We start from the raw sequence: 15475 nt of genomic DNA on the forward strand, positions 1-15475 counted from the left end.
AGGACAGAGGCAACAGCAGAATAGTATGCTGAGAAAGGACTCTTTAGAGCAATACAAAGAAAACAGACAAAAATATTACCACAAAATTGTACCTGAGAGACATAGATTGGTAAAGTATTCTACTCTTTTTTTTTCTTCTTTGCTCTTTGGTCTGATAAGAAAACGGACAGTTTCAGGTGTGCAGAGTAGGGTAAGGGAAAGGTCAGTTTCAAATCCAGAAACCTAGGTTAACACTATGTTAGGCTGCTGCATTCTTTTCTTTGGGTGCTTAACCCAGACAGCACTTCCATCTTGTAACCAATTCCAATGTGATCTACCAGTAACTACTTAGGTCCTCAGCATTCAACTGAAGAGTTCCTGATAACCTGATGGAGACATACTTGCTCTGGCTTCAATTAGCATGCTGTCAAGCATCCCTCTCCATGCTTAACAAGGAAACAGAAAACCCAAGAGTCTTTCTCATCTTTTCATTCAACCATAAATATGCACTCATAAAGGGGAAGAACAGACACTGCTTTTTAGTAAACATTTTCCTTCCCTCCCTTTTCCAATGCCAAGCTCATATTAAAAACTTTAGAAACATTAAAATGGAAGGGTCTCCCACTTAGAAAATAATTCTCATTCCAGACCACTCTATCAGGTAGGATTACAGTACCATGCTTATTTCAAACTTACACCCACAGAGGGATAAAAGAAAAAATAAACTTAATAGTGTGATACAACATGAACATTTCTTAAACCATCAGGAGCAAACACTCAGTTAAAAGCTGGGTGTTAACAAGCAGCAACACAGGAAATCTGGGGAAGTATTGAAGACACTGAAAGTTTAGTTGGGACTGCAAAGGGCTTATTTCTCACCATGTAAAGGGTTGCATAGACTGCTTAAATTCTCCCAAACCCAAGATAGTATTTGTATTCCAACTTCAAGATGTTCTAGAATATCCCTTTTCCTAGCATTAGTATCAAAATAACTCACTGGCAAAAGAATAATCCTTTTAAAAAATTAATCTGTTCCCAAGTTCCCACATTTATTGAGGGGAGGGGAGGCAAAGATCTTTAAAATCCTACCGTACTGGGCTAAGACCCCTCTAATTGCCTTTGTCCAGAAGCAAAGTATGAGGGGTATGCATTTTCAACATGGGGAATTAGGTAGCAGAAGCTTAATGAAATCCAGCACTGATGTTACCATGATTTTATTTCTATATCCTAATCCATTGCTGTTTCCAACTGGAGATTAAAATTTTTTTTTCTATCAACACTGGTGAAGCCAATAATACAGAACTATGAAAAATGACACACTGAATCAAAACACAGATTAAAAAAAAAAAGGAGGAAGCTGAGAGTCTCAGATATGGAAACACACTGATTCATGAGTGAGCAGCTTAGACTAATTCCTACGTATTTTCTAAACCAAAAAAGCGTAACTGATGTTGCAGAAGAATAATTTTGCTTTAAATTAATGCTTCACTAGAGTTCAGCCAACAGCAACACAGGTATCTGATTAAAAGCCCTAAGGACATTCCACAGGTGTTTGTTTCTGACAACATAAGAGTCACGCAAGGTTTTAGTAATGAGATTTATAGAACTTGAGGCTCCAGGCCTGCTTACCACCACTTATCCTTGATAGTCCAGGTTAAAAGAAAAAAAGCCAAGTTTAACTAGACTAACTTTGGATGTATAAATCCCATTTCTCACCCTTCGAAGGTGTGAGCATAGAGAAAACAAGAGTTTAGAAACCACACAACCCTTTGAAGCCTAAGTTTATGTAATTTGAAAAATATGCATGCTAGTTGACAAGCATATCTGCTAACCCAAATGCAGCAACTTCATGCAGAGCACACAGGACATTCAGGACATATACACAGATCTAAAAGCAGACGCTGTAGATATCTTAGAACAGTATCAGGAGGCATTAATACAGAAGTCTTTAAATTGACCTACATCAGCAATGAACTACTAGTGCAAAGGCCAGACTGAACAGCATAAAGCAGCTGATAGGCTCTAGTAAGCACTTTTTCTAGTTCACTCCTGATAAAAGGTCTAAGGAACTAACCACAGATGCCATGGAGAACTGCTTTGAGGCCAAGTAGATATGTCTGCCTCTGTGGTGAAGGAGTGTGCACAATTAGAATATATGTGACATTTGATGAGAAAATCTGAACACTGGAAAAGACATTTTCATAATCAAATCAGTGATCAATTCCACAAAGATATAGATCCAAACTAAATAAACTTTTGGGAAGGTCAGGAAGGAAAGCAGACTTTACCAAACAAAATCTAAACAAATAGAAAGCCTGGATTTAGTAAACACATCACACTTCTACCAACCACCTAGCACAACACAGAAAATACCAGGGAGATAGAGGAAAATGCCATCAGTGAAAATGAAGTAACATTCTAAGTATTACTGGTTTATAGGTCAGCAGAGAGCTCATTTTACACAGCAATGGCAGGCACTCTAGACAGTTCAAATATGCAGAGATGCAGGACATTAATTCACCTTAAGATTTACTGTACAAATTCCTTCCTATATTAGGCCAGTGCATCAACAACTCCAACTGCCTCAGTATTCTCCCCAACCTGTTCCTGGCAAGCAGCAGCACATGTACAACTCCTATCTCCCTATAACTTCCAATGAAAAATATTCAATTTTTCTATACAGAATAGTTGGTGTAAAGGAAGCTGCACTAAAAACAGCAAGACAAACTCAAATTGCATCATCTTTTCCATAGCAAGAAATACCATGAAGACCAAAGAACACCACATCAAATGATCTGTGGCTTAGTGGCATTTTCAGTTAGACAACCTGGCTTAGAATTCTTTCCAGTCCCTTGAGATTTCTTTCCTCAACAAGTGTTGAGCTTTGAGTGCTGGCATCCTGAACACCAATTATCCAGAAATCTGGGATAATCAAGCACCCATGACTCCTGATTTTTTTTTTTTAACGACTCTTAGAAATCTCCTGAAAAACCCGTCTAGAAACTAAAGCCACCAAAGATCGACAACCTGCATCTGTGGGCTAGGCTTGCTCACCCTCATAACACCAGTACTGTTAAATTCACAAGTTCCAATCTCTGAAGTAGGCTGCAAAATTAAGGTTGCAAAAATTAAGGATGCAGCTGTTTCCCTTCAGATATACAAATAAAAAGCAAGTCTTACATTCATAATGCAATTTAAAATACAATATCCTAAAAATACCCAATCACAATTTCATTGTTTTCAGTAGAAGCCTAGGTCCATGGCTTCTCCCAGAACTATTCTCATATATGGTCTGGGCTTTCAGAGGCAGGATATAGAGCACATCCCCCTTCCCTTCAGAGACCCTGAGATTGCTCTCACTTGAACACTTTCCCAAAGCCCAACTTGAAAAAAAGACACACCCAATTCTGTAGGGCAGAAGCCAGCCTTGCTCTCCAATCCTTCTTCCTCAACCCCACCTTTCTTCTGCACCAAAAGGAAAAGGGAGGTAAAAGGGAAGTTTTTGTAATGGAGTCCAGAATCAGGCCACTGGCTGCACTTGCCCAAACTAGAATTTAGAAGGCTACCACTCAACTACAACATAAAGAAATGGGAAAATACCATGCTAAAACATGCCTCTTCCTTCCTTTATGCTCTAAAGGCCACACTGTGTTCTCTCTAGTAGACTGTTGGGAAGTGAAAACGGTGAGGGACAGGGAGGGAAAGATAAAACATGATTTTTAAACACACACACTTAAAACCACACATACCCACACTTACATACACACTTAAAGGTCTCAACACTTCAAGTGGCCGGAGCCCATCAGACAGAACTCAAGGCCAAAAGCCTACCCTCCCATCCCCTCTATACAGCCCCCCCACCCAATCCCACCCCCAAGGAGTCATTGCTATGTATCTCATACACACAGCAAAATCCCTATTCCCCCCTGCCCCGGATGATATAAAAAAAAACTAAACAGATAACTTACTTTCTTTAAATTATTTTTTAAAAGTCTCTTAAAAGATTCTGACGTTTAAATACCTCCACTCTTCTGATATATTAAACACCAAAAGGATCCACAACTGTTTGATAGAACAAACCCTCCATATTTCAGTCCTGGCCAGAAGAGGGAAGACATCAACTCTAATCAACCTAATTAGGAGGTGGAGAGGCCAAGAACAGAGAAAGTATTCTTAATCCTTCACAGCTTCAACACATTCTCACCTCTCTAATACCAGTAAAAACTATAATAAAATAGTTCAATTTCTGAGGCAGTAGATATAATAACCAAGCTCCTCTACCACCTTCCCATCTGCATGTCAATATTAATTATTCCCTAGTCCAAGAAGGGTGACATATTTCATAAGGGAAGTAATTTCCTTAGTCCAGAATCAGTAGTTAAAAAAAAAAAAAAGTTGTTTTTAAGGAAGTTTTTTTCTCCTCTTCTTTTTCTTTTTTACTTAGGAAGGGGAGGAAGTGGTGGAGGAGGTTCTGATGGAAGAGGTGGTAGCCGGGGTTTGTCTGTATTGCCAGATCTGGAGGACATTCCACCAGCCCGTGGATTCAGATATTCACCATAAGAATGAACAAAATCAAATGCAGGGGGCTGAGTGGGCTGGACACCCTGGGCACTGAGAAGGGAGTGAAGCATATTCACAGTATCTTGATAGTCTATTGTTTGGGTTGCATTGTGACCATTGGCCCCAGTGGGCCCTTTATCCAGTTTCATATGAGGAACTCGAGTTTTACAGCTGGGCTGTGAAAAGGGAAGGCCACTTGTGTCTGAGCTATGCCCAGGCAACTGGGCCATTGTAGGAAGAGGAGGGAAGGAGAAATTTATGGAAGAGGATTTAGTACTCTTGGCAATCTTGGCTGGATGATCAAACACTGCCCCTCCAGTCTCTTCAGGGGGGCCCCTTTTGCGAGTAGAACTGGAAGAGGAGAAAGAACTAGACAAGCTATAGGTTTTGTGTGCTAAGGTGCTTGTCTGGCTACTATGTTTTGGATCACCTGGACGTTTGTTCCCAGTCCCAGCTGGAAGCTGTGAGTGAGAGTGCTTGTGTGAGTGGTGATTATGATGATGATGATGATTAGATGGGTGAGTCTTGTGCTTTTCTTTGTGCTCTCGGCTCTTTGTGACACTGTCCTCTACAGAATTGTGCTTGTCAGCTGCAGAATGGACTTTAATGCGCATTTTTATCTCCTCTGGTTTTGAAGAAGCAGCTTTATCTCCACTTGCCACTGGGATTCTCATTTTGAGAGCTGCTTTGTCAGCCTTTTCCAGAAAAGGCCGCTCGGGGTTTTCTGAGCCCTCTATGGGCATTTTCAGAATGACCGAAGAATGGCTATCATGGTGTGACAGGAGATTCTGGGCAGCATATGCATACTGTGACTTCACATTGGCCTCCATGTTCTCCAGTTGCCTCTTCTGGGCAGCCAACTCTTCTGCATGTTTTGCACGGTATTCTTTCAGTGACACTTTAGCTGATGGCACACTCTTACTATTCTGCTTCTGGGAAATAAATGCATTCGAACCATCCTGTTGCAAAGAATGATCAACTCCCATAAGTGCTAAATTCTCACTAGTCCGATGACCCTGAGCAGGTTCCAGTTTAAAAGGAGGTTGGGAGGACAGCCAACGCTCGCCCTGCAACATCTCCACATTGCTTAAGTTGCTGGATGACTCTTCAGTGGCTGGAAGGGAAGGCACTGCACTTGCAGAAGTTGACATGCTCATTAAACCTGCAATAGTTGTGTCTGAAGAGCTCTGGGAAATCATATTGAGAATTGTCTGCTCCGAAGTGTTTTCATCTGTTCCTCGATCATCAGCTTTTGTTTTCCTGGCAGCCTGGCATGCCTAGAATGAAGCAAATGACATCTCTTCACCTCAGGTAATTCATAAAATGGCGGGGGGGGGACTGGAATGAGGAGACTATGCCTGCTGCAACAGTGGAAGTTCTGGGTAGCCCATAGGCAGGAGGCTACTCTAAAATCATTAATTATAACCATTAGAAGTAAGATTTTGAAAACCTTCAGTCAAGAGTCAGACAAACAAGACTTCAAGGAGATCTCTGCACTCCCATGTTCACTGCATCATTATTCACAACTGCCAAGATACGGAAGCAACTCAAATGTCCATTAATGGATAATGGATAAGCAAAATGTGGTATATAAGCACAATGAAATCACACTTAGCCTTAGCAGAGGAGGAGGAGGATTCTAGGAAAATGTCAGAGTAGGAAGCACCAGGAATCTCTCCCCTCAGACAACAACTGCACTGATAGAATTTGTCTGATGTAGCTATTTTGGGACTCTGTGGAGTCTGTTAAAGGCTTGCAACTTTTGGGGTAAGCCTTACACAGTAAATTGGAGTAATTTACATCAATTTCACCTCTCAGCACATTAGCAACTACCCATCTCCTACACAGCCACAATGGAGGCAGCTTGCTGGAGTAGCTTACACACTCTGGGAGAGCCAGTACCAGCAAAAATGACTCCTGCAAACACAGCAGTCTCTGTGCTCTGATCCCTGATTGCAGCTTCTGATAAAAGAGTAGAGACTAAGAGACAGGCAGCCACTGTTAAGGCTCCTCCCTCCACTGCTGCAAGCTCCTGGCCCTCCCGCTCAAGTGACTCTCAAGGGACTTAAAGGTCCAGCACCTTTTCTCCCCTTCATTTTTTGTTTTTTTCCCCTTTTGGGAGCCAGACATTAAGAGCAGGATATTTAAAAAAAAAAAAATTCATGTACAGAGAAAATTAGAAAATTTTGACCACATGCTCCCAGGGAAAGACTCAGAAAAGAAGTGAGAATACCTTAAGTTTACATCTCAGGCTGATCCTCAGCAGAGACACCACCCAAAATCAAATCCAACCCCCATCCAAAAATAGTAACAAAAAACAGAAAAGCCTGGGAATCTGATTTCCACAGTTACCACATTATATTAGAATGTCCAGTGTTCAACAAAAAAATTACAAAGCATTTTAAGAAATATGAAAGTATGACCCATTCAAAGGAAAAAAATAAATCAATAGAAACTGTCCCTGAAAAGGGCCTGATGGCAGAACTACCACACAAAGACTTTAAAATAACTCCCTTAAAGGGGCGCTTGGCTAGGGCTCAGTGGGTTAGAGCCTCTGTCTTCAGCTCAGGTCATGAATCCCAGGTCCTGGGATCCAGCCCCACATCAGGCTCTCTGCTCAGCAGGGAGCCTGCTTCCCCACCCGCTGCCTGCCTCTCTGCCTCCTTGTGATCTCTGTCAAATAAATAAATAAAATCTTTTTTTTATTTTTTTTTAAAGATTTTATTTATTTACTTGACAGATAGAGATCTCAAGTAGGGAGAGAGGCAGGCAGAGAGAGAGAGAGGAGGAAGCAGGCTCCCTGCCAAGCAGAGAGCCCGATGCGGGGCTTGATCCCAGAACTCTGGGATCATGACCTGAGCGAAAGGCAGAGGCTTTAACCCACTGAGCCACCCAGGCGCCCCAAAATCTTTTTTTTATTTAAAGATTTTATTTATTTATTTGACAGAGAGAGATCACAAGGAGGCAGAGAGGCAGGCAGAGGGAGAAGAGGAGGCAGGCTCCCCGCTGAGCAGTGAGCCGGATGTGGGGCTCGATCCCAGGACCCTGGGATCATGACCTGAGCTGAAGGCAGAGGCTTTAACCCACTGAGCCACCCAGGCACCCCTAAATAAATAAAATCTTTAAAAAAAAAAAAATCTCCCTTAAAGATACTCAAATTACTTAAAAGAAGTATGGAGAAAGTTAAGAAAACAATATATGAACAAAATGGAAATATCAAAAAAGAGATTAAAAAATCTAAAAGGAAACCAGAAAGAAACTGGAGCTGAGAAGTATAGTAACTACAAAGAAAAATCCACCAAAGGGATTCAAACACAGATTTGAACAGGTAGAAGAATCATTAAACTTTAAGACAGGACAATGAAAATCACTGAGACTAAGGAACATAATGAAAAAAAATTGAAGCCTGCTGGACACCATTAACTGGACCAACACATGCACTGTGAAAATTCCAGAAGGAAAAAAGAAAGGGGCGGAGAGAATATGAAAAAATAATGGCTGCAAAGTTCCCAACTTTAATAAAGACATGAATAGAAACAAAAGCTCAATAAATTCCAAGATGAACTCAATGAGACTCACATGAGAATATCAAACTCCAAAAGCCAAAGACAGAGAATCTTGAAAGTAACAAGAGAAGTGAATCAACAGGTACGAGAGATCCTCAATAAGATCACGAACAGGTATCTCATCAGAAACTTTAGAGGCCAGAAGACAGTGAACCAATACAATCCAAGTGCTAAAAGAAAAAAATTGTCAACCAAGAATCCTATACCTAGCAAAAATGCCCTTCAGAAGTTAGCAAGAAATTAAGACATTTCCAAATAGATAAAAGCTGAGGAAGTTCATGACTACTAGACCAGTCAGTCGCCCAAGAAGTACTCAAAGAAATCCTGCAATGTGAAATGAAAGGAGACTATATAGTAAATCAAAGCTATAGGGAGAAATAAGGATCTGCAGTAAATACACGGGCAACTATAAAACCTACCTTTTTTTTTTTTTTTTTTAAGTAATCTCTACCCTCAACATGGAGCTAGATTCAACAACCCTGAGAACAAGAGTCCCATAGTCTACCAACTGAGCCAGATAGGTGCCCCAAAAGCTACTACTGTTTTAATAATGGTCTATAACTGGGCTTCGTTTTCTACATGATTTAACCGACTAACACATTTTAAGGAAAAAAACACAATTATTAATACAAAAGCTAATATTACTGTAACTTTGGTTTGTAAATCAAGCCTTATTTCCTATTTAATTTAGAACCCTAATCCATTTAAAAGGATTATTAGGGAAGCCTGAGTAGCTAAATCGATGGGAGTGTCTGCCTTTGGCTCAGATCAAGATCCCAGGGTTCTGGGATTGAGTCCCATATCTGGCTCCTTGCTCCAGTGGAGAGCCTGCTTCTCCCCCTGCCTGCTGCTCGAGAACTATTAGTTTATGTTCTGGGGCATGCAATGTACAGAAAACTTTGTGACATCAACAACTAAAAGATACAGGGACATAGCTACAAAGAGGAGGAATTTTGTATGTTACTGAAGTTAAATCAGTATAAATTAAATTATTGTAACTTTATGATGTTAAACATAACCATCATGGTAACCACAAAGAAAACAGACATAGAATATACAAAAAAGAAATGAGAAAGGAATTTAAAATTTTCACTATGGAAAAATCAACTAAAAGACAGTAATGCAGGAAATGAGGGACAAAAACCTACGAAGCATGTAGAAAACAAACAGCATTAAGCATAATGACATTATCTACAATTACTTTTTTTTTTTAGGATTTTATTTATTTATTTGACTGAGATCACAAGTAGGCAGAGAGGCAGGCAGAAAGAGAGGGGGAAGCAGGCTCCCCACCGAGCAGGGAACCCGATGCAGGGCTCAATCCCAGGACCCTGGGACCATGACCAGAGCAGAAGGCAGAGGATTAACTCACTGAGCCACCCAAGTGCCCCCCCCCTTTTTTTTTAAGATTTATTTATTTGACAGAGATCACAAGTAGGCAGAGCAGCAGGTGGTGGGGGGGGGGGTGTCGGTGGGGAAGCAGGCTCTCTACTGAGCAGAGAGCCCAATTTGGGGCTTGATCCTAGGACCCTGAGATCATGACCTAATCCAAAGGCAGAGGCTTAACCCACTGAACCATCCAGGTGCCCCTCTAAAATTACTTTAAATGTAAATAGATTAAACTCTCCAATAAAGACAGAGATTGTCAAAAATGCATAAAAATATATGATCCAGCTATATGCTGTCTATAAGCAACTGAGATCCTAAGACCCAAACAGGTTGAAAACAGGAAGAGGGAAAAACATACCATGCAAACAGTAACCAAGAAAGACCAAGGGTGGCTATACTAATATGAGACAACATACATTTAAAACAAAAAAGGTTTTAAGAGACACAAAAGGACATTATATATTAATAAAAGGCTCAAGTTAACAATTGTTACAATTATAAACATTTGCACACCTAATAAAACACAATCAAAACTGACAGAAGATTTCACTTAAAGACTTCAATGTCCACCCACAACAATTGACAGAACAACCAGACAAAAGATAAGGAAACAGAGAACTTCAAAAAATAAACCAACAGGATCTAACAGACATATACAGAACACACTACCCAACAACAGTATAAACACTCTTCACAAGTACACATGGGACATTTACCAGGAGAGACCACATGTGAAGCAACAAATAGTCTCAACATATTTTTAAAAGATAGATGCCATACAAATTAGCTTTTCTGACTACAAGATAAAGTTAGAAATGAGTAACAAAAGGAAAACAGAAAATTTACAAAATTGTGAAACTAAAGATCACTTTAAAACAACCAATGGGTCAAAGGAGAAATTAAAAGGGAAACTGGAAAATACTTAGGGATGAATGAAAACAAAAACACAACATATCAAAACTTATGGGATGCAACAAAAGCAGCACTAAGGGAGAAATTTAAAACTATGAACACTGACATTAAAAATAAAGATCTCAACAAACTAACTTTATAATGTGAGGAACTAGAAGAACAAAAAACTAGAGCCAAAGCAAACAGAAGGAAGGAAATAACAAAGATTACAGCAGAGATTTTAAAAAAATAGAAAACAGAACACAGAAAAATTAATAAAACTAGCACTTGGTTCTTTGAGATCAACAAAATTAAACCTTTACCTAGACAGTCTAGCGAAAAAGCCAGAAGATTCAAACCACTAAAATCAGAAATGAAACTGGAGACATTGCCATCAATTCTACAAAAATAAAAAGGATTGTAAGGGTACTCTGAATTTACACAATCTAGAAGAAATGGATGCATTCCTAGGCACAAATAAATTACCAAAACTGAACAAGAAGAAACAGAAAACCTGAACAGACCCATAACCAGCAAGGAAATTGAAGCAGTAAGCAAAAACCTCCCAACAAACAAGAGTCCAGGGCCAGACGGCTTCCCAGGAGAATTCTACCAAACATTTAAAGAAGAATTAATACCTATTCTTCCGAAGCTGTTTCAAAAACTAGAAATGGAAGGAAAATTCCCAAACTCTTTCTATGAGGCCAGTATTACTTTGATCCTAAAACCAAATGCCCCACTAAAAAGAATAATTAAAGACCAATATCCCTGATGAATATGGATGTCAACATTTTCAACAAAGTATTAGCCTATAGGATCCAACAGTATATTAAAAGAATTATTCACCACAGTCAAGTGGGATTTATTCCTGGGCTGCAAGGGTAGTTCAACATCCAAAAATCAAAGTGACACACTACATTAATAAAAAAAAGGAAAAGAACCATATGACCCTTTCAATACATGCAGAAAAAGCATTTGACAAAGTACAGCATCCTTTCTTGATTAAAACTCTTCAGAGTGTAGGGATAGAGGGAACATACTTCAGTATCATAAAAGGCATATACGGAAAGCATGCAGGAAATATCATTCTCAATGGGGAAAAACTGAGAGCTTTCCCCCCTAAGATCAGGAACATGGCAATAAAGTCTACTATCACCACTGTTGTTCAACATAGTGCTACAAGTCCTAGCCTCAACAATCAGACAACAAAAAGAAATAAAAGGCATCCAAATCACCAAAGAAGTCAAACTCTCACCCTCTGCAGATAACATGGTTCTCCATGTGGAAAACCCAAAAGACTCCACCCCAAACTTGTGAGAACTCAAAGAGGAATTCAGCAAAGTGGGAGGATATAAAAATCAATGCACAGAGGTCGGTTACGTTTCTGTACACTAACAATGAAACAGAAGAAAGAGAAATTAAGGACTCAATCCCTTTTACAATTGCACCCCAAAACCGTAAGATACCTAGGAATAAACCTAACCAAGAGGCAAACAATCTGTACTCAGAAAACTATAGAATACTCAGGAAAGAAACTGAGGAAGACACAAAGAAATGGAAAAACGTTTAATACTCATGGATTAGAATAAATATTGTTAAAATGTCTATGCTACCTACAGCAATCTACAGATTCAATGCAATCCCTATCAAAGAGCATCAACTTTTTTTTCACAGAGATGGAACAAACAATCCTAAAAATTGTATGGAACCAAAAAGACCCTGAATAGCCAAAGGAAGGTTGAAAAAGAAAACCAGGGGCACCTGGGCAGCTCAACGGATTGGGCCTCTGCCTCGGCTCAGGTCATGACCGCATCGGGTTCTCTGCTCAGCAGGGACCCTGCTTTCCCCTCTCTCTCTGCCTGCTGCTCTGCCTACCTGGTCTCTCTCTCTCTCTCTGTTGAATGAATAAATAAAATCTTAAAAAAAACAAAAAAAAAGAAAGAGTAGGAAAACCAAAAAGCTGGTGCCATCACCAGACTGAAGTCCAATGCTGTCACCGGACTTCAAACATTACAAAACTATAATCATCAAGATAGTATAGGACTGGAAAAAAAAAAAAAAAAAAAGACACACAGCAGATTAGAGAACCCAGAAATAGACCCTCAACTGTATGGTCAACTACTTTTCAACAAAGCAGGGACGAATATCCAATGGAAAAGACAGTCTCTTCAACAGTGGTGTTAGGAAAATTGAACAGCCACATGCAGAATGACACTGGACCATTTCCTTACACCACAGACAAACATGGACTCAAAATAGATAAAAGACCTAAATGTGAGACAGGAATCCATCAGAATCCTAGAGAACATAGGCAGCAACCTGTATGACCTCGGCCACAGCAAGTCATGTCTTCAAGGGCAAGGGAAACAAAGGCAGAAATTAACTACTGGGGCTTCAACAAGATAAAAAGCTTTTGCACAGCAAAGGAAATAGTAGACAAAACCAAAAGACAACAAAGAGAATGGGGAAAGTTATTTGCAGATGACATATCATATAAAGGGCTAGTATCCAAAATCTATAAAGAACTTCTCAAACTCAACACCCAAAGAATAATCCAATCAAGAAATGGGCAGAAGACATGAATAGACATTTCTCCAAAGACATGCAAATGGCCAACAGACACATGAAAAAAAGCTCCACATCACTCGGCATCAGGGAACTACAAATCAAAACCACAATGAGATACCATCTTACACCAGTAAGAATGACTAAAATCAACGAGTCAGGAAACAGCAGATGTTGGTGAGGATGTGGAGAAAGGGGAACCCTCTGGAAAGAGCTGGAGGTTCCTCAAGAAGTTGAAATTAGAGCTACTCTATGACCCAGCAATTACACTACTTGGTGTTTACCCCAAAGATACAAATGTAGTGATCCGAAGGGGCTCCTGCACCCCATGTTTATAATAGCAGCAATGTCCACAATAGCCCTATTATGGAAAGAGCACAGGATGTCCACTGACAGATAAGTGGATAAAGAAGACGTGATATATATACATACATATATACACACACAGACACAATGGAATACTGCTCAGCCACCAAAAAACCCAAAATCTTGCTATTTGCAATGACATGGAAAGAACTAGAGGGTATTATGCAAAGTGAAATAAGTCAATTAGACAAAGACAATTAATTGTCATATGATCTCACTCATATGCAGAATTCAAGAAATAAAATGGAGGATCATGGGGAAGAGAGGGAAAAATAAAATAAGACAAAATCAGAGAAGGAGACAAGCAGTAACAGACTCTTAATCATAGGAAACAAACTCAGGGCTGCTGGAGGGGAGAGGATCGGAGGCATGGGGGAACTGGGTGATGGAGCAAGGAGGGGGGAAAAGAGTGAATTGTACTCTATGTAAATTGTACCCCAATTAACCTGACTTAAAAAGAATTTAAGGGATGCCAGGGTGGCTGCCTTCGGCTCAGGTCATGATCCCAGTGTCCTGGGATCGAGTCCCACATCGGGCTCCTTGCTTGGCAGGAAGCCTGCTTCTCCCTCTGCCTCTGCCTGCCACTCTGTCTGCCTGTGCTCGCTCGCTCTCTCTCTCTCTCTGACAAATAAATAAAATCTTAAAAAAAAAAAAAAGAATTTAAAAAACAGACTACTCTGAACAACTGTATGCCAATAAATTAGATAATCTAGATGAAATGGACTAATTCCTAGAAACACAAACCTAACAAGAATAAACCATAAAGATACAGAAAATCTGAACACATCTATAACTTGTAAGGAGACTGAATCAATAATAAAATAATTTCCCAAGAAAGAACAGCCTCTTTCCAAAAATATGAAGAGGAAGCAACACCTCTCAACTCATTCTATGAGGCTATCATTATCCTGATATCAAAGCCAAACAAAGACACTACAAGGAACTACAGACCAATAACCCTAATGACCACTGATGTAAAAATGCTCAACAAAATACTAACAAACTGGGACACCTGGGTGGCTCAGTCAGTTAAGAACCTGTCTGCCCTAGGCTCAGGTCACAATCCCAGGGTCCTGGGATAGAGTTCCGCATTAGACTCCCTGTTCTGCAGGGACTCTGCTTCTCCCTCTGCCTGCCTCACCCCCTGCTTGTGTTCTCTCTTTCTGACAAATAAACAAAATCTAAAAAAAGAAATACTAACAATTTAGCAGCATACTGAACGATGACACACTATGACCAAGTAGGACTTATTCCTAGAATGCAGGGATGGTTCAACATACAAAATTCATCCATGTAATATGCCACATAAATACAATAAAGGAAAAAAAACCCATATGATCTTCCAGATACAGAATAAACATTTCATAAAATTCAACAAACTTTCATGATAAAAACACCACAAACTAGGAATAGAAAGAAATTACCACAATATAAGTCACATATGAAACACTCAAAGCAAACATCACATTCAACAGTGGAAAAACTGAAAGCTCTTCTGCTAAGATCTAGAACAAGGCAAGGATGTCCTTTTCACTTCTATTCAACAAAGTACTAGAAGTTCTCATCAGAACAAGTAGGCAAAAGAAAGCACTTAGGGGCATCTGCGTGGCTTAGTCAGTTAAGCATCTGACGCTTGATTTTGGCTCAGGTCATGATCTCAGGGTTGTGAGATGGAGCCCCATGTCAATGCTGAGCACAGAGTCTGCTTAAGATTCTCTCTCTCCCTCTACCCCTCCCCACTCACGTTCTCTCTCTCTCTCCAAAAAAAAAAAAAAAAAAAGGAAGAAAGAGCATTCAAACTGCCAAAAAGTAAAATTATCTGTTTGCAGAGGATATAATTTTTTTTTTTAAAGACTTCATTGAGGGGCACCTGGGTGGCTCAGTGGATTGGGCCTCTGCCTTCAGCTCAGGTCATAATCTCAGAGTCCTGGGATCAAGCCCCTCATCAGGCTCTCTGCTCAGTGGGGAGCCTGCTTCCCCCTCTCTCTCTGCCTGCCTCTACCTACTTGTGATCTCTCTCTCTCTCTGTGTCAAATAAATAAATAAAATCTTAAAAAAAAAAAAAGACTTCATTGATTTGACAGAGAGCGAGCACACAAGCAGGGAGAGGAGCAGGGGAAGAGAAAGAGGGAGAAGCAGACTCCCCGTTGAGCAGGGAG

General features: G+C 40.0%; 1 protein-coding gene across 1 annotated transcript in view; it reads right to left on the reverse strand.

The window, feature by feature from the left end:
• Nucleotides 1-3876: 3876 nt before the first annotated feature.
• CCNT1 (cyclin T1) overlaps nucleotides 3877-15475 on the reverse strand; it is a 33839-nt gene continuing 22240 nt past the window's right edge. The window contains exon 9 of the mRNA XM_046013836.1: nucleotides 3877-5816. Coding sequence (XP_045869792.1) covers nucleotides 4416-5816 — 1401 coding nt within the window. The 3' untranslated portion in view covers nucleotides 3877-4415. The remainder of the gene's footprint in view (nucleotides 5817-15475) is intronic.

This window comes from Meles meles, chromosome 7 (genome assembly GCF_922984935.1).
Source record: "Meles meles chromosome 7, mMelMel3.1 paternal haplotype, whole genome shotgun sequence".
Classification (NCBI taxonomy): domain Eukaryota; kingdom Metazoa; phylum Chordata; class Mammalia; order Carnivora; family Mustelidae; genus Meles; species Meles meles.